At 40.5% G+C, this 24,221-nt stretch overlaps 2 protein-coding genes across 2 annotated transcripts; both read right to left on the minus strand.

Annotated features, from left to right (window-relative positions):
- Positions 1–3,091: 3,091 nt before the first annotated feature.
- On the minus strand, positions 3,092–8,249 carry LOC125883964 (zinc finger protein 629-like). Its single transcript, XM_049568647.1, has 2 exons — positions 7,987–8,249; positions 3,092–5,112 (listed from the first exon to the last, which is right to left on the minus strand). The coding sequence occupies exons 1-2, from the start codon at positions 8,177–8,179 to the stop codon at positions 4,175–4,177; spliced, it is 1,131 nt and encodes a 376-aa protein (XP_049424604.1). The 5' UTR covers positions 8,180–8,249; the 3' UTR covers positions 3,092–4,174.
- Positions 8,250–8,818: 569 nt separating this feature from the next.
- LOC125884260 (oocyte zinc finger protein XlCOF7.1-like) lies at positions 8,819–22,719 on the minus strand. Its single transcript, XM_049569157.1, has 4 exons — positions 22,457–22,719; positions 19,549–20,944; positions 14,060–14,283; positions 8,819–11,943 (listed from the first exon to the last, which is right to left on the minus strand). The coding sequence occupies exons 1-4, from the start codon at positions 22,647–22,649 to the stop codon at positions 10,427–10,429; spliced, it is 3,330 nt and encodes a 1,109-aa protein (XP_049425114.1). The 5' UTR covers positions 22,650–22,719; the 3' UTR covers positions 8,819–10,426.
- Between the last annotated feature and the right edge of the window lie 1,502 nt (positions 22,720–24,221).

A 24,221-nucleotide genomic window follows, 5' to 3' on the forward strand; every position in this document is an offset into this window, starting at 1 on the left:
GCCAAAAACATGATTTGTAATCACTTTATTGGAAGTTGAATAAAGAGGACAGACACAGTTACTTTGATTTACTTTCCATAATTGTTAATAGAGTCTATAATTTTACATCGACTGTCATTTTTCCTTTTACTGTTTTCATAAAATACAAAAGTAAAAGCCTAAATTGGATTTACTGCTTTAATTCTGATGGAAAAATTTATTTCAGACAGATAAAATCAGAGATTGAGATCACATTAATCTCTCTCGCACACACACACACACACAATCATGTGATTTTGTATTTATTTTTTTTTACAGAGGAATAAAGCAAAACACCATAGTATTACATTAATTCATTTTCCGTAACCACTTATCCTCTTGAGTGTTGCAGGGGGCTGGAGCCTATCCCAGCAGAATGGAGGATGTCCGTTGTAGCAGGAAAACCCTGAAAAAGAATCTAGACTGCATGCAGCAGAGTTCTCTGGGTTGACCTCCATCTCTGGCAAGCTTGGAGAATGGTTTTGTTTTATCTCCACTGTAACAGATATATGAACAAGAAGGTCAAAGTTCAAGGCACAGTGTTATGAAGAAGTAATATGTCCCAACAGAACATATTGTGTAAAAGCAGCTGCAGAACCTTCTAAAAGTTAAAAGAAAAAGTACGCAGCTCAGAACACACCCATAGTATATGATTAGTCATATCTCATAAAGACTTTAGTGCACACAGATCGCTGTCACCATCAAATCTGTTGCAGAATCTTAGATGTTTAAAAGAAATGCATCTGGAAGAGCTTAAACATTTCCACACTGATATTGCTAATCATAACCATAAATAAATGAGACACTGGAACATGAATGCTGAAGCGTTTATTGCAGTAAATTTAAAAGCTTGTGTTTGCAGTGTTATCACGACACACACTGGTCCCACTGTAACACAGTTGATCAGCTGTCGATGTTGACACTGACTGAAAATGTGAAATCAGCTGATGATCACATATTCTTGGCGCACACAAAGTATTTCTTGTGTGAGCAGCGTGCATCATTCCAGTATCCCCAGTCTGGAAAACACAACAGAAAACTTCACATTCAGTGACATCAGGAGTTGAAGTGGAAACCATTCTTTCAGTGGTTCATTAAACACAATATCAGCATTCAGACAGAATCATCTTGTTACTTTACAGAGGTAGTCACATTACATGCTGTGAGCAGGCAGATCATGGGCCTCATCCCTGAGCAGCCTTTCACATCCACTGATTAGCCGACCACATGTATTTTAAAGACAAGCCTACAGACCTGACGACAACAGCCAGCAAAATGATAGAATACAATATAATACACTGAATATAGCCAAGAGAAATGTACAGGTGTTGAGCAGACAACAGATTCCCTCATTTTGCACAGTATCACATCAACATCAACAGTTAGGTATAAAAAATATACAGCAGCAATATGTGACACAAAGCCCAACAAGCTGCTACAATAAACAATAAAAATTGCAAAATGAGAAAATTAAGTGGTATTCCTACCTATCTGAAGTTCATGCTGCGTCTCCCTGTTGCATCGGCCTCCGCATCAAATCCAATATCATGATGATCCCGGGGCTCATCGCTTGCAAACCGGGTGTATCCTGAACATGTAGCTGGCTGCTAGTCTCTGTTGTATCGTTAATGCTAGCAACAGTAACGTTAGCAGACTTGGTGCTCGTACTTTTGCTCTCTGCATATTTTTCGCTGCTGAGGTTTGTTTGCTTTATTTCAAAAGCCTGAAAAATGCCTAGTTGTTTTTGTTCTCTCATTTCCAACTAGTTTTGCTTGCTAACACACAAGATAAATAACACAGTATTGCTAGCATCACCATTGAGCGCCAGAAATGTTAGTTGTACACTGACCACTGGCACGTGACATGTGCACTAATCATCAGCATCCAAATGTATTTGTGTCATAGTGAGTGGACACAGCCACAAAATGTATCTCAGGCACATTCAGTAAAAAAGAACCCAAAGACACGATCTAACGCTTTTGTCACAATTTTGTTTTTCAAGACAGGATGATAAATTGTTGGAAAAAACATACGCACAGTGCCTACAAGATTACAGCTGCTGGCGCCACTGGCTACATGTACATGAGCTCAGTATGATTAGAAGCCCCATGACTGCTGTAACACACTGCTGGGAACCTCTGAGGCTTTGAAGCCAGTGCACAAGTGCCAAAAACTGCAGTTCCCCTAATGGCCACTTGAGGCTGTCTCCTAAACAGAGCAAGTCCCCATAGCAGAGTCCTGCACGGGGTCGGGTACCTGGTGGGTAACCCACAAAAAGCTTTGTGATACATATATATATATATATACATATATACATATATATATATACATATAAATATAAATTTACAGGTAAAATGAACTACAGGCGGGCGGGCAGCGGGTGAGAACAAAAATATGTTTTGTTTTTCAGAATAAAACAAAGTAAAACAACGTGCAGTACCTGTGTAATATTTTGACATCTAAATCACTATTATCAAGCCGCCTTTGACCCCGTCATCATGTTAGTCACCAATGTGGAGGACTCCAGTCATAAAACTTTGCAGCCTGAGGATGAGGTGGCAGCCTTCATGGAGGTCAACACACCCAAGGAGGATCCTTCGGAGGTTTGATGGTGGAGGAAGGAGCATGTCAAAGGTTGCTACAGTTAATTGTACGAACGATCATTGAAGTCTGTCCATCATTTTTTTGGTGAGTTCACTCATTAATTTGTGTATTAGCCACCTGGGAACTAGCCTTGGGTTAGCACGATGATAAAAAAAAAGGAGTGTACCGGCACACACCAAATTTATTCAACAATTCATGAAACAAACACAAATGTCATGTTTTCCATGTGGTTTTTCAGGTTATGAAGCCAACTGAATCTTTGGTCACAAACACAGCAGCTGGAAGGTTTCTCTCCTGTGTGGGTTCTCATGTGACGAACTAAGGCTAACTGCAAATCATACAGGATTACAACTGAACGATACTTTTCCTTCCGTTTTTCTTTTCTTTAACAGACCCATCTCCCCATCTCCCACCCATCCCCCACCCCTACTTTGAAACTCCATGGAGGTAAAGGTTCAACACACATATAGAAAATAAAGCACAGTAGAATAATGGGGAACAAGTACATAAAAGAAAGGGAAGAGAAAAGAGGAATAGGTCTTTTAAAAGTGCACGAGAGTGAATAGTAATATTGTACAATTTACCTTTTGCTAAGCCCCGCCCCTTTGTGATGGTCCATCAAGCTACTGGAGTAAGCATGGAGCCTACTCTGTACCTAACTGCACTCTTCTCAAGTTTGAGATAAAATATAACAGGTCTTTAACCCAGACAGAGGCCGATGGGGATTAGTGGACTTCCATTCTAGCAAAATGCTGCAACAACCTGATGGAGCCATATACGCCACTGTATCGGCTTGTCAGGCGGTCAGAGTGGTGGAGTCCTCTGGAACCCTAAACAGTGTCATGAGAGTGCTGGCTTGCAGGGGTTTAAGATTTCAGACAGGGTAGCAAAAATGTACCCTACGTTTTCCCACAGAGCAATTAAATAGTGTCTCTCCTGTGTGAATCATTGAGTGTAAATGTTCAGTCTCTGTAAATGATTCCTTACGGACTGAGTAGCTGAAATGGTGTGTGTGTGTGTGTGTGTGTGTGTGAGAGAGAGAGAGAGAGAGAGAGAGAGAGAATGAATGTCTGCTCTGTGTAAAGGAATTCATATGAGCTGAGTGTGAATGTTGCATTACGCTCATATTTTCCCCACACTCAGAGCAACTATATGGTTTCTCTCCTGCATGAGTTTCCTCATGTCCTCAGATTCCTGCACTGACCAAATCTTTTCACAAACTGGTTTCTCACCAGCACTACATCTCAAACCACTGACAAGGACTTAGTAATTTTTCAGAGTTCATCCTGACTGAAAGGAGGCCAGGGAACCTCAATCATCATCAGTGTTCAGTCTCAGATTCACAGAGACCCTCCAGTCTGTTCATCAGAATGTGTGTCTGGATCTGAGTTCCTGGCTGGTTCTGGTCCTCCCCAGTCCTCTACTTCAACTGCTGTTTCCATCTGTTCAGTGTGTCTTTGATGAAGCTGTGAGGACTGAGGTGTCTCTTCATCATCTTCACTCTCCAGCTGCTGGCTGGAGGCTCTGCCTCTGTGCTCTCCTCAGGCAGAGTTTAATGAGGCTGTGGGGACTGACGACTAACACACTGATGGTTTCTGAGCTGGTGAAGCCAAATGAATCTTTGGTTACAAACTGAGCAGCTGAAGGGTTTCTCTCCTGTGTGGACCATCATGTGTGTCTGTAAATGTCCACGTGATGTAAAAGATTTCTTACAAACTGAGCAGCTGTGAGGTTTCTCTCCTGAATGAGTTCTCATGTGTTTGTATAAATTTCCACTCTCTGTAAAAGATTTCTTACAAACGGAGCAGCTGTAGGGTTTCTCTCCTGTATGAGTTCTCATGTGTTTGTGTAAATTTCCACTCCTTGTAAAAGATTTCTTACAAACTGAGCAGCTGAAACGTTTTTCTTCTGAGTGAGTTCTTATGTGTTTCCTCAGATGCTGCCACAAGCTGAAATATTTCCCACACTCAGAGCAGCGAAATGGTTTTTTACCACCATTCAATTCATTGACAGGGACCTGATCATTTTTAAGAGAGTTTAAACCTGACTGAGGTTCTCTGGTCTCTGTCCAATCATCACTGTCATCAGTCTCAGGTTCAGAAGACTTTCCAGTCTTGTCATCAGACTCAAGTTGTAGATGTGTATCTGGTTCTGGTCCTCCCCAGTCCTCTACTTCAACTTCTATTTCCATCTGTTCAGTGTGCCCTTGATGAAGCTGTGAGGACTGAGGTTTCTCTTCATCATCTTCACTCTTCACAGGGACAGGAGTGAAAGGGAACTTGGTGATATCATCCTCCTCCAGCCCTTGAAGCTGCTCTCCCTCCTGACTGATCCAGAGTTCCTCCTGTTCCTCTTTAATGTGTGGAGGCTCTGGGTCCTCCTGGTCCTCTTTAGTGTGTGGAGGCTCTGGGTCCTCCTGGTCCACACTGGAGCTCCACTCCTGCTGCTCAGGGGGAACCTTTTCTTTCACCACCAACAGCTGCTGGACGTCTGCAGGAAACAGGACACACACATTTGTAACAGAGAAATGTTGTCGGCCCGGCGATGAATAAGGTTTTCAAGTATCGAGGATAAAACAGTACGTGCTCTTCGCGCTTATTTTTAAGGTGATTTAAGCTTCAAAGTGTCTGAAAATCTTTTACAGTGCTTTACATCATGCTCTCATTGTTTTCTCGATTCCATAAAATGAAACTTTCACAATCACACTGAATTTTTTTTAATTTTTTTAAATTTTTTTTTACAAATTAATTAGGCTACACTGTGAAGAAATCACCAAAGAAATCATTCAGTGTAATTTCTTTCCTTGATTTAACAAGTGAGACATTTACCAATATTTTTTTTAATCATTGTAAGATTTTTTAAGTTTCTGTTACTTTTTTTTTTTACCATTTATAGTACTTTTAAAGGTTCTTTTTTTATTTCTATTTTTTATTTAAAAGGTCTATTTTTTATTATTCATCATATTTTCAAAGGTTATGTTTTTTACCATTTATATGTTTGTAAAGGTTCTATTTTTTTTTTAATTATTTAAAATTATTTTCAAGGTTCTGTTATTTTTTATCATTTATAATATTTCTTAGGGGTCTGTTACTTTTTTTAACCATCTGTAATACTTTTAAAGGTTATTTTTTATTTATAATATTTTTTAAAGGTTCTGTTATTTTTTATCATTTATAATATTTTTTGTTTTTTTTCCACCATTTATAATATTTTTGAAGGTTCTGTTATTGTTATTATAATAATAATAATAATAATAATAATAATAATAGTAATAATTTAGGAACATGTCATCAATCTGATGTCGACTTTTCTTAAAACCTTCAACGAGTACAAACTGAAGAAAACGTATAAAGTGGTGATTAAGGCCCGTCAGAAACTTAATGAGCAGTGCAATGGGACGTGGGAAAATAATATGCATCCTCTGAAACAAAACTGAAAAATATCTAGAAAATGTATCGAAAGAGCCAAATGATGCTTTTTTTTTAAAACCAATATGAAGACATAGCCTCATAATAATAAAAAAAATAGTTAGACTGAAAGCCATCACAATATGTGAAGACCCCTCTTCAAACACTGAAACATACTTATATTATTATCAATATATAATGTTACTATTGAACAACAACGTTCATAATAATGTGTTATCAAACAATAAGAACAGAATTAACACAAATAAAAGCTGGAAACTATGAAAATTAAATGTCATCCTTTATGACAAAAGTTTATCCAGGATGATAAAACTATTTTATTGAAAATTGTGAATCACTACAACCACGAGAGGTCCTTGAACATGCTGTCATTAGTGTGAAGAAGATATGAGGCTGATTGGTCCAGTAGTTTGCTAAAGTAATGATATAAAACAAGTGTGACAACAAGTGTGTAAGATTTAAGGGATATCTGGTGGTGTCACTGAGAATTGCAGATTGCGACCAGCTGAAAACTTCTGCCAGCTAGAATTTCTTGCATGTTCACTGTTCAGGAGGTTTTTAACAGGAGCTAAATCATCTACAGAGGTCTCTTCCTCTCTAAAACAAACAGACCAGATGATTAATGCCACTGAAAACACTGAATAAAGCCGCTTCACGTGACAAATCAATACATCTCCGACCCCATTTAGCATCTCAGAGCCTGCCCATAAGTTAATGTGTGCTCACTTTTGTCTGATCTAGAGTTTCCGGACGATTTTACCATGAGCCAAATTATTCATTTCCTCTTCAAAAAAACCTGCCCCGGTGATAAAACCAGTAAAAACACCAGATAACAGAGTTTCTCTTTACAAATCTATGTCTTTCTGATCCAGTTCGGCATATTGCTGCAGGCATCTAGTTCAACACATACTAATAGGTGGTCACCTTTTTTTCTCAGATAACAAAGGATCCAGATATTCAGATGGTTTTTACCAGAAGTGACAAGTTATCCAAAAAGGTTTCTTCCTCTTCAAAACAAATGGACCAGGTGAAGACACTGAATAAACCTTTCATATCAGTGTGAGTCCAGTGCTGCACAATGCAGTTGGGCTTCTTGCTGCAGTCGCCGACGTGAAAACACAACAACGTGAATGACCTTATCCTGTGCCAGTATTTGGTTTGTCCATTCTGGGCTACTGTAGAAACATGGTGGTGTTACTTGACAGTCTACATAAATGAAGATCCATTCCTTACGTTGATATAAACGGCTGATTTTAAGGTAAGAACACAACAATTATTACTTTCAGATCACTAAAGAAAACATACTTGATATATTAGATTCTATTTCTGCCAGTATATACCCCTAAATCCTACATGCTAGACCTTGCAGCAGATTGTTAAAAAACCATAAATCACAACAACAAGAGGTTCTTGAACATGCAGTCATAAATGTGCACATGTGAGGCTGATTGGTCCAGTAGTTTGCTTATTCAACTGTGGAAAGAAAAAGAAAACACACACACACTCATGCACGCACTGATTTTGAGCCCCAGGTCATGTGACTCTGGTCTGGCAATAAATGCCCTGAAACAAACAACCCTGTACAGAATTTTTGAAACTAAAATTTTACAAAATAGACATAGCTGATACCATTTGGACTTTAAACTGAAATATTTGACAGTGTTTATTACAACCAGTCGCACTTTTGTTAATGAAGTTTGGGGTCCACTAAGTCATCAGGACAGCACTGCATGGGACAATCATCACATAGAGTATTTCACTGGGTCCATATTAAACGTACAGGTAAAAAACAAGCCATGCAGGCCGGGAGGAAGAATAGCTAACGGCGACACCAGAGAAGCTAACGCGGCGTATAAACGTCGACAGAGTGAATATTTATTGAACAAAACTGCAGTTATATTATTAATAATGAACTTGAGATGTTTATGAAACAAACCTCCTTCGTTTAACTGAAGCTGAGGGTTGAAAACAGCGTCCAGTAGTTTCCGTTGTCGCTCGTTCTCCTCTTTTGATCGACAAAGTTCCTCCTCGTACTCTGCTATCGTTCTTTCAAACAGCCCAAATATCTCTTCAGCAGCCGCAGTTAGTCGCTGCTTCACCAACGATCTCAGCATTTGGACTTTAGACATGTTCACACTTTAAAAACACAACAAAGACACTCTGCTAACACTTGGTTCTGCTGGACGCCATCTTGTCCAAGCTGCGGTGACGTTGGCCTGTGACAAACACAGCTTCCGGGTCAGATGAGTTGCAGAGCTTCAAAATAAAAGCCCAGAAGTTTGACAGAAATTACAGGCCTAATTGGAAAAAACACATGAAGACAAATGATGAAAAATACACGTTTAGAAGAAAAACTTTCACTGAGCTTGAAGGTTCATTGTTGAACTTAACAAAAGCTTTCAAACATTTCTCAACACAAGTCCCAAATAGGGACATAAAGGTCCCCTTAAAGACACAGACCTTCTCTTTTAAAATATGTTGCCCTGTTGCTCCCAAAGTTAAAGAAGCCCATTTTAAAATACTATTAGCAATATACCCAGTCAGTGACTTTCTGTACAAAAGATTCAGTTTTTCTGTTGATCTTAGTGTCTTTTCTACACAAAGGCTGAAACGTTGAACTTCTTCTTTTTTTATATAAATGTTAACATGTCACTTTGTTCTGGTCTGAAAGCCATAATTTGTCTTTGAAATCTTTGAAAATGGACAAGATACCTCCATTTACCAACAATGGTTTTATTTATTTTATGGACAACTTAACAACAAACATTTCTGATACTATCATTCTTGTGATTATTATGGGTAAACATCATATTCATACTTGTTAATGGAACAGAAGCTCTCTCTCATCCACAGTGTTCTTGAGTGATTTTACCATTTATTTTAGGCTGCTGAAAATGATGGAAAAACAGAACTGTATGGCTGTTAACCCTTACACATCTGCTGCTTGATCCTTGCTTTTCTATTTTCTTTGTTCTTTTTTGTTTCTTTTTGTTCACTTTGCTTAAACCCTGGTTTTTGCAGTTTGACTTCTCTTTTGTTTTATGTTTATACTTGGTTGCTGCAACATCATTTCCACCATTGTTGTTTGATTTTTGTGTTTAAGTTTTGTATCACTGTCCCTGTATTGTTATGTACATTCTGAATAAAAGTGAAAAAAAAAAGAAGAAGAAGTCCTAAATAGGGAACGCTAATTGTGGGGCATGCTGGGAGTAGTGATGGCCAAATGAAGCTTCATGAACCAATTTCTTTATTTTCTGACCCCACCAGATGGCGCTCTTGGTTTAAAGATAAAGGCTGAAGGAATGACAATGAAACATGCTTTCAAACTTTTGTTGAACAGACAGTGCCATCTAGTGGATTTAGAGAATAAAGACAGTGGTTCATGAGGCCTCATTAGGCCATCACTAAGGCTAAGTGTCTGCAGGTACCATTCTATGTGTGTTGCTCCGAGGGAATCGACTGAGAGGAAACAGAATGTTTATACTACAACTCCTGTTCCCTGAAGGAGAGGAACGAGGTACAACACTTTGTTACCCCGCTGTGCAGCTGGGCACGGTGAAAAGTGGCTAAAAATTCTGTCCATCCAGGGCTGCTTGAATCTCATCACAGTTCAATGAACATTCATAAACATATATATAAATAAAAATATGGGAAGTGTAGGACATGATATTCATTTTTCTTTCTTGTAAATATAACCAAAATAGATTGATATACACAATATGCAAAGCCTATAAAAACACATCATATTATCATACAGAATCAGATCAATCTGTGAAAACATTAACTTATCATCATTCAAACTTCAGCAACCAAGTCAACTGTATCATTCAGTTAACATCTCATGCCTACAGAAAATAAAACCAAGCAAAACTATAAATAAGTTATGAGACATCAATAAAAACCAGGATCAGAACTCTGAATGCTGTTTGCTCACAAGAAAACTGTTCTCGTTTCAGACATGTCAACAACTGTTTCAGCTCTCTGTTGCTCCAGAGTTTCATCACAGCTAAAAGTTTCATGTGAACCAGCAGTTTTACCGCTGCTGCTGTCAAAGACACATTTATGACCTTTGACATGTGACTGCCTGGTGAATCTATTGTGTAAAACTTTTCCCACACACTAAGCAGCTGAAGGGTTTCTCCTGTGTTGATTCTCATGAGTGTAACAGTGTGGGCATTCAGTGTGAAATGTGTTTTACAAAATGAGCAGCAAAAGGGTTTCTCCTGAACGAGCAAAAATCTCACGTGACAAACTCAATTTTTCTTCCAGAGGAATCTTGTATCAAAAACAGAGCAACGTAACGTATGAATCCTCAGATGCCTCTTCAGACCATAGTGGACAAATGAGTTGTCATACTCAGCACCTTTTTCCACTCATCACCAGTGTTCAGTCTCAGGTTGTAAATGTGTATCTGGATCTGAGTTCCTGGCTGGTTCTGGTCCTCCACAGCCCTTTCCATCAGCTTCTGTTTCCATCTGTTGAGCTGAGCTGCTGGCTGGAGGCTCTGCCTCTCTGTTCTCCTCCATTTCACTTTGATGAGGCTGTGAGGACTGACAACCAACACACTGATGGTTTCTGAGTTGGTGAGGCCAAGTGAATCTTTGCTGACAGACACTGCAGCTGTAAGGTTTCTCTCCTGTATGAGTTCTCATGTGTTCATGTAAATTTCCACTTTTTGAAAAACTTTTTTGACAAATGGAGCAACTGAAGGGTTTCTCTCCAGTGTGGATTCTCATGTGTGAGTGTAAATTTCCACTCCCTGAAAAATGTTTTTTACAAACTGAGCAGGTGTAAGGTTTCTCTCCAGTGTGGGTTCTCATGTGATGTTCTAAGGTTTGCTTGCGAAGGAATCTTTTATCACACTCAGAGCAGCTGAAGGGTTTCTCTCCTGTGTGGGTTCTCATGTGATGTTCTAAGGTTTGCTTGCGAAGGAATCTTTTATCACACTCAGAGCAGCTGAAGGGTTTCTCTCCAGTGTGGATTCTCATGTGTGATTGTAAATTTCCACTCCTTGCAAAATGTTTTTTACAAACTGAGCAGGTGTAAGGTTTCTCTCCTGTGTGGGTTCTCATGTGATGTTCTAAGGTTTGCTTGCGAAGGAATCTTTTATCACACTCAGAGCAGCTGAAAGGTTTCTCTCCTGTATGAATTCTCATATGTGACTGTAAATTTCCACTCTCCATAAAATATCTCTCACAAACTGGGCAGCTAAAAGGCTTTTCTCCTGTATGATATTTTATGTGGTCCTGCAGATGTGTCTTGCGGTAAAATCTTTGCCCACACTCAGAGCAGCTGAAAGGTTTCTCTCCTGTATGAGATCTCAAATGTCTCTGCAGATTACCTCTTTGACTAAATCTTTTCCCACACTCAGAGCAGCTGAATGGTTTCTCTCCAGTATGAATTCTCATGTGTACTTTCAGAATTCGAAGATTGCCAAATCCTTTCCCACACTCAAAGCAGCTAAGTGGTTTCTCACCAGTTCTGCCACTGACCGTGTCCTCAACACTTTTCAGAGAGTTTAAACCTGACTGAGGTTCTCTGGTCTCTGTCCACTGATCATCACTGTCATCAGTCTCAGGTTGTAAATGTGTATCTGGATCTGAGTTCCTGGCTGGTTCTGGTCCTCCACAGTCCTCTCCATCAGTTTCTGTTTCCAACTGTTCAGTGTGTCTTTGATGAAGCTGTGAGGACTGAGGTTTCTCTTCATCATCTTCACTCTTCACAGGGACAGGAGTGGATGTGAACTCCTGTTCCTCTTTAATGTGTGGAGGCTCTGGGTCCTCCTGGTCCTCTTTAATGTGTGGAGGCTCTGGGTCCTCCTGGTCCACACTGGAGCTCCACTCCTGCTGCTCAGGGGGAACCTCTTCTTTAACCACCAACAGCTGCTGGACGTCTGCAGGAAACAGGAAACACACAGATGTTACAGAGAAATGTTGTCGTTCATTCACATCACAGCAAGCGTCCAGCCTGTATGGGAGTAGCAACAAAAGGGGGAGGTGGAGTGCTCCGCTGTGTTGTTTTAATGCCTGCAGCAGTAAAGAGCAACTTCTCTCTCGTCGAGTATCTGCGTAGATGATTTTGTTGCTCTCTATACTCTAAATTTGACACTTGCATAGTGTTTTAATCACAGACTGTACATAAAAACGCACCTCTGACTGAACAAACCTTTTAATCTGTATGCTCCGTATTTTGTGTTTTCATTTATGGCCTGCTTATGAAATGCTTTGGTTTAATACCATATATTTGTGTTTGCATTGTGTCATATTATTATTTCATTGTCTGGAGAACATTTACTTTAAAATTTAAAAAAGAAAATAACAAAATAATAATAATAATTGACAACCTTTTGTTTTCAAAGGCTGTTTTACTTTGTGGTGTTTTTAGAAATGTGTAAAACAGATGTAAAATCTGTTTTTTAAAGCCCTGACAAAGACCTGCAGCAGCTGAAATATGTTGGCCCCACAACAATAAAGGCAATTTAATACTTCCCTCCTTGTTTTCTATATTTATGGAGTGTGTGGAACGCCTTCCTGTGTATCCTGTTGTTTCACTTGCACTGCTTAGCGACCGATCTTCAGGCTTTTGTACCTTTTACTGTTGTGAAAGCATTTTAGACATTTTAGGTAAAGACTCAATGATGTATGAAACCCACTTTCGAATGCGTGACACCTTTATTACACTTCTTAAAATGCAAAAAGGGCATTTCACTGCATATGTCACATGTAGACCACATGAGAACAGTTCCATAACAAAAACCATTACGCTTAGGCCACATCAGGACACTGCGTTGTAAATAATATTAAGTCTCTCTGGGATCATCTAGTCCAGACAAGTCTAAGTATAGTGTTCTTTGATCTGGACCTGGTCCAGTGTGGTCTACATGTAAAAAATGCAGTGAAATGTCCCTTTCAAATGTTTCACAAATCTGAAACTGTGTCCTAAATAATATTTGGTCTTATACTGTAGATGACCTGACATGTGTCTGACTAACTTTGGTTATGTGAAGACAAGCAATTGTTCCCAGAGCTGCTTATCTGAACAACAGGAAGCGGACGTCTATGTGACAGGAAGCCCCTCTGAATGGGAAGGCTTGAAGGACTGTCACATATCTGTGAGCTAATGCTTGTTTGTCAGACACTATAAAACATCATGATGTATCACTTCTACCCTCAAATGTCCAATCCTGTGTGTTTTCAGTCTCTCTATTCCATAACAGTCTCTCTGGGATCATCTCGTCCAGATATGACCAGTCTCAGTGAAGCGGTTTTTGATCTGGACGTGTCCAAATCAGTCTGTATGTGGATAAACACAGTGAACTGTCCCTTTATTTGCATATTCACAAATAGAATAAAGGTTTCACAGATCTGAAAGTGTTTCAGACAGAGCTGAGGCTTCACCCGAAATGTCTAACATGCGTTCACAAGAGTAAGACGTACAAAAATCTGAAGATCGGACGCTAAGCAAAGCAAGTTACTTTTCCGTTCTGCCACGTCGGAATCTGCAAACTTCTAGGCTATTCAGCGTCATTTAAAAAAATAAGTTCTAACATTAATACAGAGTGAGGGTAGGGGCCCACGACGAATATCTACACATCATTGGTACTGGCTGATATTGGCTTTAAAATGAAATATCATAACTGCTGGTTTCTGCCGATATGACAATCCAATATTTTTAGTAAAACAGAGATTACTTTGTGTGATCAAGCACAGATCTAAACCTTGTGTCAGGTGCTCATGGAGAGACGAGAAACAACAGGACACACAGGAAGGCACTGCAGGAGAATTAAAAAGCCTTTATTGTAGTATCTAAATCATTGAAAGAGCCAACACGTTTCCACCCCTGCAGGTCTTCATCAGGGCTTTAAAGACAAGTTGATGTGAAAGGATCTGTCGCCCAGTAAGGTCATTTACGATTCCCCTTATCTATCGAATCGGAAGCCAACTTCAGCGTCTGAAGGTCTTTTGTGTTTTCCTTCAGTATGCCCGCTGTATAATGTTTCATGAACAAACCTGCTCTGTGTAACCGAAGCTGAGGGTTGAAAACAGCGTCCAGTAGTTTCCGTTGTCGCTCGTTCTCCTCTTTTGATCGACAAAGTTCCTCCTCGTACTCTGCTATCGTTCTTTCAAACAGCCCAAATATCTCTCCATCAGCCGCAGTTAGTCGCTGCTTCACCAACGATCTCAGCATTTGGACTTTAGACATGTTTAGACTCAAAGACACTCTGCTAACACTTCTTTACACTGGACGCCATCTTGTTCAAGCTGTGTAATAGTTTCCGGCAGCCTTCAGTGTGTACAGGAAGTCACAGAAACACTCCCTTCCTGTTTCCTGGTTTATTAAAATGCTATCAGACTCATATCAGTTTGTTCTCACTTCATAGTTATTATGAACAACCAGAAAAAAGTATTTCAATATGCCTCAGTATCTGTGTGTATAACAATGTATTAATATCTAAATAAGAATTTATTCATTTATGGGTATGTGGGTGTACACACAAGTATATATTGGTAGAATAACATATATTCATACTTTGTGTAATTCATATGATCACTTATTTAAACATAAAAAAGATAGCAGGACAAGTTGATGAAGATATACGTGTATTGTTAATATTTATTTTTTCAGTAAGGAAAAGACAATTGGTAATATATCAATCATAAATTTGCACTGGTTTATACTTCACGGTTAATTTGTAATTTATGTATACACTAAGATAGGTTTTTGTAAGATAGATATTTGGTACTCACTATCATATACATACACATTTTGTGTGACAAAGTTAAATGGCAACAACAATAGTATATTTAGGGAAGTCTTAGGTGTAACTTTGTCTATATGAGAAAGCTGTCTGTTTCATTTCACTCCATGACTTATGGAGAAGGGGTGAGAGTTCATAAGTTGTCGAATGTATTAAATCAAAGTAACTACACAGTGACAATTGCACAGCCACTGCTCTTCCACATAGAGAGGAGCCAGTTGAGGTGGTTTGGGCATCTGGTAAGGATGCCCTCTGGACGCCTCTCTTGGGAGGTGTTTCGGACATGTCCTAACGGGAAGAGACCTCGGGGCCACCCCAGGACACGCTGGAGGGACTACATCGCCCGGCTGGCCTGGGAACGCCTCGGGTTCCCTCGGAAGAGCTGATGGAAGTGGCTGGGGAGAGGACTGTCTGGGCTTCTTTGCTGAGGCTGCTGCCCCCGCGACCCAGACCCGAATAAGCGGAGGATGACGAGACGAGACGAGACGAGACGAGACGAGACGAGACGAGAATTCGTAAATATTACTTTTTTCTGTGTCTGTTTGTTTGTATGCTCATGTCTTTTTTTTTACACGTTCAAAATAAATATCAATATCAAATACATGGAATATCAAGGATATTTAATATAAACATGCACCCCTCTCTACAGAATACTGGTTTCACAATGATATTATGCATGTAGCTCAGTTCTTTAATAAGGACGGCCGTCTTTATTCTCATGAGTTTTTGTAGAATATACTATCCCTGTTTCACGAGTCAAGAGTCTTTGGTGCAACACCCTCGGGAGTCTGTCTGCCAGTGATGGCCAAATGAAGCCTCATGAACCACTTTGTTTATTTTCTCAGCCAAGGGTTAATATCCAACAATTATCCTTAGTTACCTCCATCACACACTCCAATAGAAATAATAAAATCTGTTTTCCCAGTAATTCTAGTAACAACAACACATCAACAAGAGCTCTGCTCCAAAGAGATATTATTACTTTTCCATATGTGATCTCAGACTGGAATAAATCTGAAAGTCTGGTTTCGACCTAATGGATACTTAATCACCAATAAAGTTAAAGAAATGAGTTTTAAACCATTAATCATAATAAATGCTCTCCTGCTAATGTTTGTGTTAAAAAAAAAAAAAAAAAGATTTAAGAGACGCTGATGTGAACTGTAGCTTCTGCTTTAACTGTGCCGAGACTGTGGTGCATTTATTTTGGTACTGTTCCTCTGTTAAGTTCTTCTGGCTGAACATTTGTTGTTATAAAAATTATGATCACAAGAGGTAAACATGCCATTGTGTTGTGCAAGTGCTGGAATTTCCTGTTTAATGCTATGCAACTGCAAGATCAGCAGGTGGTTAAGAGCAAAGGGAAGTCTGTCATTATATATGTAAGAGGAAGCGAGAAAAACAGAGGGTCGAAGACAGGACAAGGACAAGGTCACCCGGAGGACCGTGAGACAAGACGTCACACCAACTGACGACCAGTGTTATCTAAGAAGTATGTACTTGACAGATTAGGGGAACTGAAACCTCCAAACTCCAACGCCCAAATATACTGTATAAAAGCTTGCAGTAGACGCTCCTCAGGGAGCCTTTTCTCTGTAACCTCATCTTGTGTGTTGCACTGTGAAACGCTCCTCTTGTACAAGATAATAAATTCTGTTAAACTTTGATATTTCGGCTCCGGTCTCTATTTGCTTTAAAGGTCATTACAAAGAAATTCTTATGACATTTGTGATTTTATTTCTCATCATATTGATGAAGGTTTTGTCTTGCTTTGGAGGAATGTGCTGTTTGGTCTGCTGGAAAGTAACACACATGAGGAAAAGCCTCACATGATTAATCTATTGTCATTATAATGTGAAAATTCCATATTCATAAATGTAAATTCACTGGTGGAAACACAAGCTTTATTGCTTCTAACAAGTTCAAGCGATACATTCTCTCAGTTCAGCACGCTCAAAAACAAAAAGCTATCAAGCTTGCTCAGAGGTGGTGTCAAAAAACACTATGACCTTTGACATGTGACTGCCTGGTGAATCTGAAACTTAAAACTTTTCCCACACACTGAGCAGCTGTAGGGTTTCTCCCCTGTGTGAATTCTCATGAGCGTCACAGTGTGGTGACTCTGTGTGACATGTGTCCTATAAAACGAGCAGTAAAAAGATTTTCCTCCTGAACGAGCCTGAATCTCATCTGACTAACAATTATTTTCATTGTCGACTAAACTGTCAATTATTTTTCGACTAATCATTTTCTCGAAAAATGTGTTAAAATGTCGGTCTGTCTCTCCCAAACCCCAAATTTATGTCATCTAATGTCTTCTTTCGTACTCACGTCAAAGGGTTTCAGTTCACCGTCATGGGAGAGTGTGTAAAGCTGCCAATATTTGAACGTAAGAAGTAGGGCTGTACCCAAATAATCGGATATTCGAATATTTGTTTCTGTGGGTAGTATTCATTATGAAAATTTGGTATTCTTTTTTAATGTTTTTTTTTTTTTTTTTTTTACATTTTTTTTTGGTGCTAAATGCAGTCTTTTTGTTGTTGGTAAATGTAGGTTATCAACAAAAATCAAAACTTTTACATTGCATTGTTAAAAATGTGAAAATATAGTATAGCCTGCTGAGCTTCTGCACACGGCAGGCTTGAGTGCATCCGTCTGAGGCTGTGGATCAATGCCAAGTTTTACCACTTTATCACTATTCCCTCTAACTTGTAGCTGTTTTTTCGTTATCTTTTGAATTTAATCATTGAACCATTGAACCATTTGAACCATTTTTGTCAACGTTTGTTTCCCCCGTTTTGTGCAATAAATTATTGTTTAAAGTTTCAACAAGTTTCTTTTGGAGTGCGTGACACAAGCATGTTTCGAAAATGGCTGCGGACTGTCACCTGCTCAACGCATCAGTACCTTCGGATGCCATGACAGTAATAGCCAATAATGTCAAAATATCATTTACAGACCGATTTAACAGACGATCACTGCTGCCCGACCCGCAGGTCCATTTGCGGGTCCCACGGGTTACGGGTCGACCCGCACATCACTACTCAGCTCAGTCTATAAAGGCTATACACACAACAGTAAGGCTATAGACATTATATTCTATTCAGGCCGGCAGAACCAGCAGTGCATCGGCTCTACAGCGCACGGCACTCCTGATTAACCATTTTATTGCAGCACAGAGTGTCTGCCAGCAACCGATTACATGCAGAGGCTTCCTACAACTTGTTTCAGCGGTTCCGATTTAATCAGAAGACAAATTCAACAGGATGAAAGAAAATCTTCGGCGAAATCTTGAAATTGGCCTTTTTAGGTACATCTGTGTGCCTTGTTTGGCCCCCAGATAACGGAAAATTAATCTGATGTCACTTGTCATGTCATTAGAAGTATTACATCATGTAAAAACAACAGTACTTGGCTTTATTTTGAAAACTCAATCAATCAGACCTCTGTATGTTTCCACTCATAGAACCCCAGAATAAATACTGCAGCATAGTTTCGTGATATTTTTGACACCACGTGTCATTCTTTTATTATATAAATTAACATTACAAATACAGATTAGCATACTACAGCATACTAGAATAATATAAGCAGATGCTTTTTCAGTTACTGAATACATTTTGCTACTGCTGAAAAAAAAAAAAAAAGACTGAGGGAAGATGAACAGACGAACTACTTGATTTTATTTGATAAAACTGTTGACATTGACAAAGTTTTCCTCTGGGGACATAATTTGCAGCTGAAAAAAGGTAATAAATGGCAATATATTTTACTGCAGTACTCAGCATATTGCAACGTCTTTTAAATCGCAAGATTGTACCATGACTTATTTACCATTACAATATTAGGCCCGTTTCCACCGCAGGAACTTCGGGGTAATTTTACAGGGCAGGGCCGTTGGTGCGTGTCTCCACCGCAGGAACCACCCCCGAAGGACAGAGTTCCAGGGGCTAAACAAGTCCCTGCCTCGGAGTAGGTACTCAGAACGGCCCCGAGAAACTCCTGGCTGGGGCTTGGGGTTTACTTGGTGCTGATTGGATATACTCAAGGCGGGATGTGATGTCAACAGAAAGCAACAAAATAGCCGGCATTTTTAAAACTCAGCAGACGAGGGTTAGCTCGTTCATAGCTTCCACCACCATGTAAACGAACTCAATCACAGGGGTGTCAACAACTGAAATCTGCGGTTTTCTCCAAACAGACACAAGAGCAGAGAAACAGAATCTGTTGATGTAACTGTATGACGGAGGTTCGCTTTGTTTGTTGCTTTGACTATCTGTGCCGTGAGTCTGTGCTGTCCAGAGATGTGTTTTACACTGCTGAAAGCCGTTAGCCTCTGAGGATTCATCTGAGTGGTTGTTTGTGTGGATCATCATGTGTTTGTTATGTGCACAACATTTAGAGAGATAACACAATCTATAGTCGGTTCACCAAGTTTGATGTGATTGTGGTGTTGATTAGATGAAAGAAGCTCGGCTATCTGGATGACATGGTATATAATATCATGTGTTTAACTGCCCTGTGAAATTACAAAGCCGCCCCCCGCGCGCGTGTTGGCTCTCGGAAAGAAGAGTATAATGTATGAATCCTTGTGTCTCTTCAGACTCCAGCAGCCAAATCTTTTAGCACACTCAAAACATCTAACTACTTTTGGTTAGTAGTAAGTGTCATACGTAATACAGGGACCTTCAAAGTTTCAACAAGACTGAGATTATCTGGTCTCCTTCCAGTCATCATCAGTCATCAGTCTCAGAAGACTCTCCAGTCTTGTCATCAGTCTCAGGTTGTAAATGTGTATCTGGATCTGAGTTCCTGGCTGGTTCTGGTCCTCCACAGTTCTCTCCATCAGCTCCAGTTTCCATCTGTTGAGCTGAGCTGCTGGCTGGAGGCTCTGCCTCTCTGTTCTCCTCAGTTTGACTGTGATGAGGCTGTGAGGACTGACACCCAACACACTGATGGTTTCTGAACTGTGTAGGCCAAGAGAATCTTTGCTCACAAACATTGCAGCTGAAAAGTTTCTCTCCTGTGTGGATTATCATGTGTGTCTGTAAGTTTCCACTCTCTGTAAAAGATTTCTTACAAACTGGGCAGCTGAAAGGTTTCGCTGCTGAATGAGTTCTCATGTGTTTCTGTAAATTTCCACGCTCTGTAAAAGGTTTTTCACAAACTGAGCAGCTGAACGGTTTCTCTCCTGTATGAGTCATCATGTGTCTCTTCAGATGTTGCCTTAGGCTGAATCTTTTCCCACACTCAGGGCATCTGAAAGGTTTCTCTCCTGTGTGGGTTCTCATGTGATGAACTAAGGTTTGCTTGCGAAGGAATCTTTTCCCACACTCAGAGCAGCTGAAAGGTTGCTCTCCTGTGTGGATTATCATATGTTTCTGTAAATACCCACTCTCTATAAACGATTTCTTACAAACGGGGCAGCTGAAAGGTTTCTCTCCTGTATGAGTTCTCATGTGTGTCTGTAAATTTCCACGATGTGTAAAAGATTTCTTACAAACTGGGCAGCTGAACGGTCTCTCTCCTGTATGAGTCATCATGTGTCTCTTCAGATGTTGCCCTGAGCTCAATCTTTTCCCACACTCAGCACAACTGAATGATTTCTCACCAGCACTACACCTCCAATCACTGACAGAGTCTTCATCATTTTTCAAAGCATTTAAACCTGACTGATATTCTCTGGTCTCCTTCCAGTCATAATTACTGTCATCAGTCTCAGGCTCAGAAAACTCTCCGGTCTTGTCATCAGTCTCAGGTTGTAAATGTGTATCTGGATCTGAGTTCCTGGCTGGTTCTGGTCCTCCACAGTCCTCTCCATCAGCTCCAGTTTCCATCTGTTCAGTGTGTCTTTGATGAAGCTGTGAGGACTGAGGTTTCTCTTCATCATCTTCACTCTTCACAGGGACAGGAGAGGATGTGAACTTGATGATATCAGCCTCCTCCAGCCCTTGAAGCTGCTCTCCCTCCTGACTGATCCAGAGTTCCTCCTGTTCCTCTTTAATGTGTGGAGGCTCTGGGTCCTCCTGGTCCTCTTTAATGTCTGGGGGCTCTGGGTCCTCCTGGTCCACACTGGAGCTCCACTCCTGCTGCTCAGGGGGAACCTCTTCTTTAACCACCAACAGCTGCTGGACGTCTGCAGGAAACAGGAAACACACAGATGTTACAGAGAAATGTTGTCGTTCATTCACATCACAGCTCAAAAACTCCTTACTGAACTTCTACAGATCTCTGAGCATCAAACAGCTTCACAGTGTTCACTCAGCTGCATCAAATTCAGTGCTTCCTAAACTAAAAAACACCACAGAAGCTAACGACACCTGAGAAGCTAACGACTCCAGAGTAGCTAACAACACCTGAAAGGCTAACGACACCACAGAAGCTAACGACACCAGAGAAGCTAACGACTCCAGAGTAGCTAACAACACCTGAAAGGCTAACGACACCAGAGAAGCTAACAACACATGAGAAGCTAACACCTCCTGAAAAGCTAACGACACCTGAAAGGCTAACGACACCAGAGAAGCTAAAAACACCACAGAAGCTAACGACTCCAGAGTAGCTAACAACACCTGAAAAGCTAACAACACCTGAAAGGCTAACGACACCAGAGAAGCTAACAACACATGAGAAGCTAACACCTCCTGAAAAGCTAACGACACCAGACAAGCTAACACCTCCTGAAAAGCTAACGACATCAGAGAAGCTAACGACACATGAGAAGCTAACGGCACCAGAGAAGCTAACGACACATGAGAAGCTAACGGCACCAGAGAAGCTAATGACACCAGAGAAGCCAACGACACCACAGAAGCTAACGACACCAGAGAAGCTAACGGCACCAGAGAAGCTAACGGCCCCAGAGAAGCTAACGACACCAGACAAGCTAACGACACCAGACAAGCTAACGACACCAGAGAAGCTAACGGCACCAGAGAAGCTAACGACACCAGAGAAGCTAACGACACCAGAGAAGCAAACGGCACCACAGAAGCTAACGGCACCAGAAAAGCTAACGACACCAGAGAAGCTAACGGCACCACAGAAGCTAACGGCACCAGAGAAGCTAACGACACCAGAGAAGCTAACGACACCAGAGAAGCTAACGGCACCACAGAAGCTAACGGCACCAGAGAAGCTAACGGCACCAGAGAAGCTAACGGCACCACAGAAGCTAACGACACCAGAGAAGCTAACGGCACCAGAGAAGCTAACGGCACCACAGAAGCTAACGGCCCCACAGAAGCTAACGGCCCCAGAGAAGCTAACGGCACCACAGAAGCTAACGGCCCCAGAGAAGCTAACGGCACCACAGAAGCTAACGGCACCACAGAAGCTAACGGCCCCACAGAAGCTAACGGCCCCAGAGAAGCTAACGGCCCCAGAGAAGCTAACGGCACCACAGAAGCTAACGACACCAGAGAAGCTAACGACACCAGAGAAGCTAACGGCACCACAGAAGCTAACGGCCCCAGAGAAGCTAACGGCACCACAGAAGCTAACGGCCCCAGAGAAGCTAACGGCACCACAGAAGCTAACGACACCAGAGAAGCTAACGTGGCTTTTAAACGTCGACAGACTGAATATTTATTGAACAGAGCTGCAGTTATATTATTAATAATGAACTTGAGACATTTATGAAACAAACCTCCTTCGTTTAACTGAGGCTGAGGGTTGAAAACAGCGTCCAGTAGTTTCCGTTGTCGCTCGTTCTCCTCTTTTGATCGACAAAGTTCCTCCTCGTACTCTGCTATCGTTCTTTCAAACAGCCCAAATATCTCTTCAGCAGCCGCAGTTAGTCGCTGCTTCACCAACAATCTCAGCATTTGGACTTTAGACATGTTCACACTTTGAAAACACAACAAAGACACTCTGCTAACACTTGGTTCTGCTGAACGCCATCTTGTTCAAACAGTGTGAAGAATACAACTTCCGGGTCAGATAATTAATGGCGCTTCAAAATAAAAGCCCAGAAGTTTTCCTGAAATTAGAGGTTAACTCAGAAAAACTGAGGAAACTCAGGAAGAGAAATGATTCAGACACAACCAAACACACCTTAAAGATTTATTCTTGAACTTTGAATCAAAAGCTTCAAAACATTTCTCAACACAAGGTCCAAATACCTTTGTGTTTCTGAAGCTTGCAAGCACAACCTGAGCCGTCCTCAGGTAATCTATTGCTCAGATGTCATGGAGGTGTCACGAAATGAAATGCCTAACCCCACACTGGCCAAACTTCACACGTGGTCACACACACACACACCGAATTTATCGTTCCCAAGATACAACTGTCTGCCATCTCCTCTTGGTTTAGATTTGTTGATAATTTGAATTGGAACAGTATTTGTAATCTTCCATACCAATATCTCCTCATCAATATTATCCTGAAAGCCATCGTCTTAGATTAAATAAAGATATCTTACTGTTTAATCTAACTCTGTTTACTGTTCATTTTGTGAGATGTTTCCAGAAACAATGCTGTCCCTACACTAACCATGTTTAGAAAGTTGTATACCGGTGTGGTGTTGATAACACTGACTCAGGGCTTTGCCTTTACTGGGAGAATGTACTGTTTGGCATCTACCATAGCAATAATATAGAACTTAAAGAATTACATACATTACGTCCATGATCATTCTCGCCAAGTATCACTTATAAATCTAAATTAAGCCCTTTAAAACCGTTATTTTTAACATTTTTAAATAAAACTAAACAGTACATTTTTGACTCAGAAAAATAAAGGAGTGAAAATCATTTATTTGTGCTCCTTGTTTAATGTTTTCTTTAAAGATTACCCTTGGCTCTGATGTTGTTTTCTATGTATTAATGACTTGTTTATTTGTATGTTTTCTCTATTGACAATCCCGATTTCATTTAAAAAAAAAAAAAAAAAAAGTCCATCACTCGCACCTCCTGTGATCGGAGGTAGTGATGGCCAAATGAAGCCTCATGAACCACTTTCTTTATTTTCTGACCCCACCATATGGCGCTCTTGGTTTAAAGAAAAAGGCTGAAGGACTGGCAAATGGAATGTGCTTTTAAACCTTTGTGGAACAGACAGTGCCATCTTGTGGCTTCAGAAAATAGAGACAGTGATTCACAAGGCCTCATTTGGCCATCACATAGTCATAGCTCTGCAGAGCTATGAATAACATGGCAGTAGCACTTGGTTCTGAGTCTCTACGCCCACGTCCGAGGGAGTTATTCAGGAAAACACATTCAGGATGTTCATTATTCTCACTACCTGTGGTCGGGGGCGATGAGGGCTGTTACCATTGGATGTGATATCATGGATAATATGGCAGTAGGACTTCATTCCAAGTCTACACAACCTTCAGAACTTAACTTATAAAAAATTCTGGGAAATGTTTTTATTTCTGATCATTTTCGCTAATTTCAGATATGATGGGTCAT

This window comes from Epinephelus fuscoguttatus, linkage group LG23 (genome assembly GCF_011397635.1).
Source record: "Epinephelus fuscoguttatus linkage group LG23, E.fuscoguttatus.final_Chr_v1".
Taxonomy (NCBI): Eukaryota; Metazoa; Chordata; class Actinopteri; order Perciformes; family Serranidae; genus Epinephelus; species Epinephelus fuscoguttatus.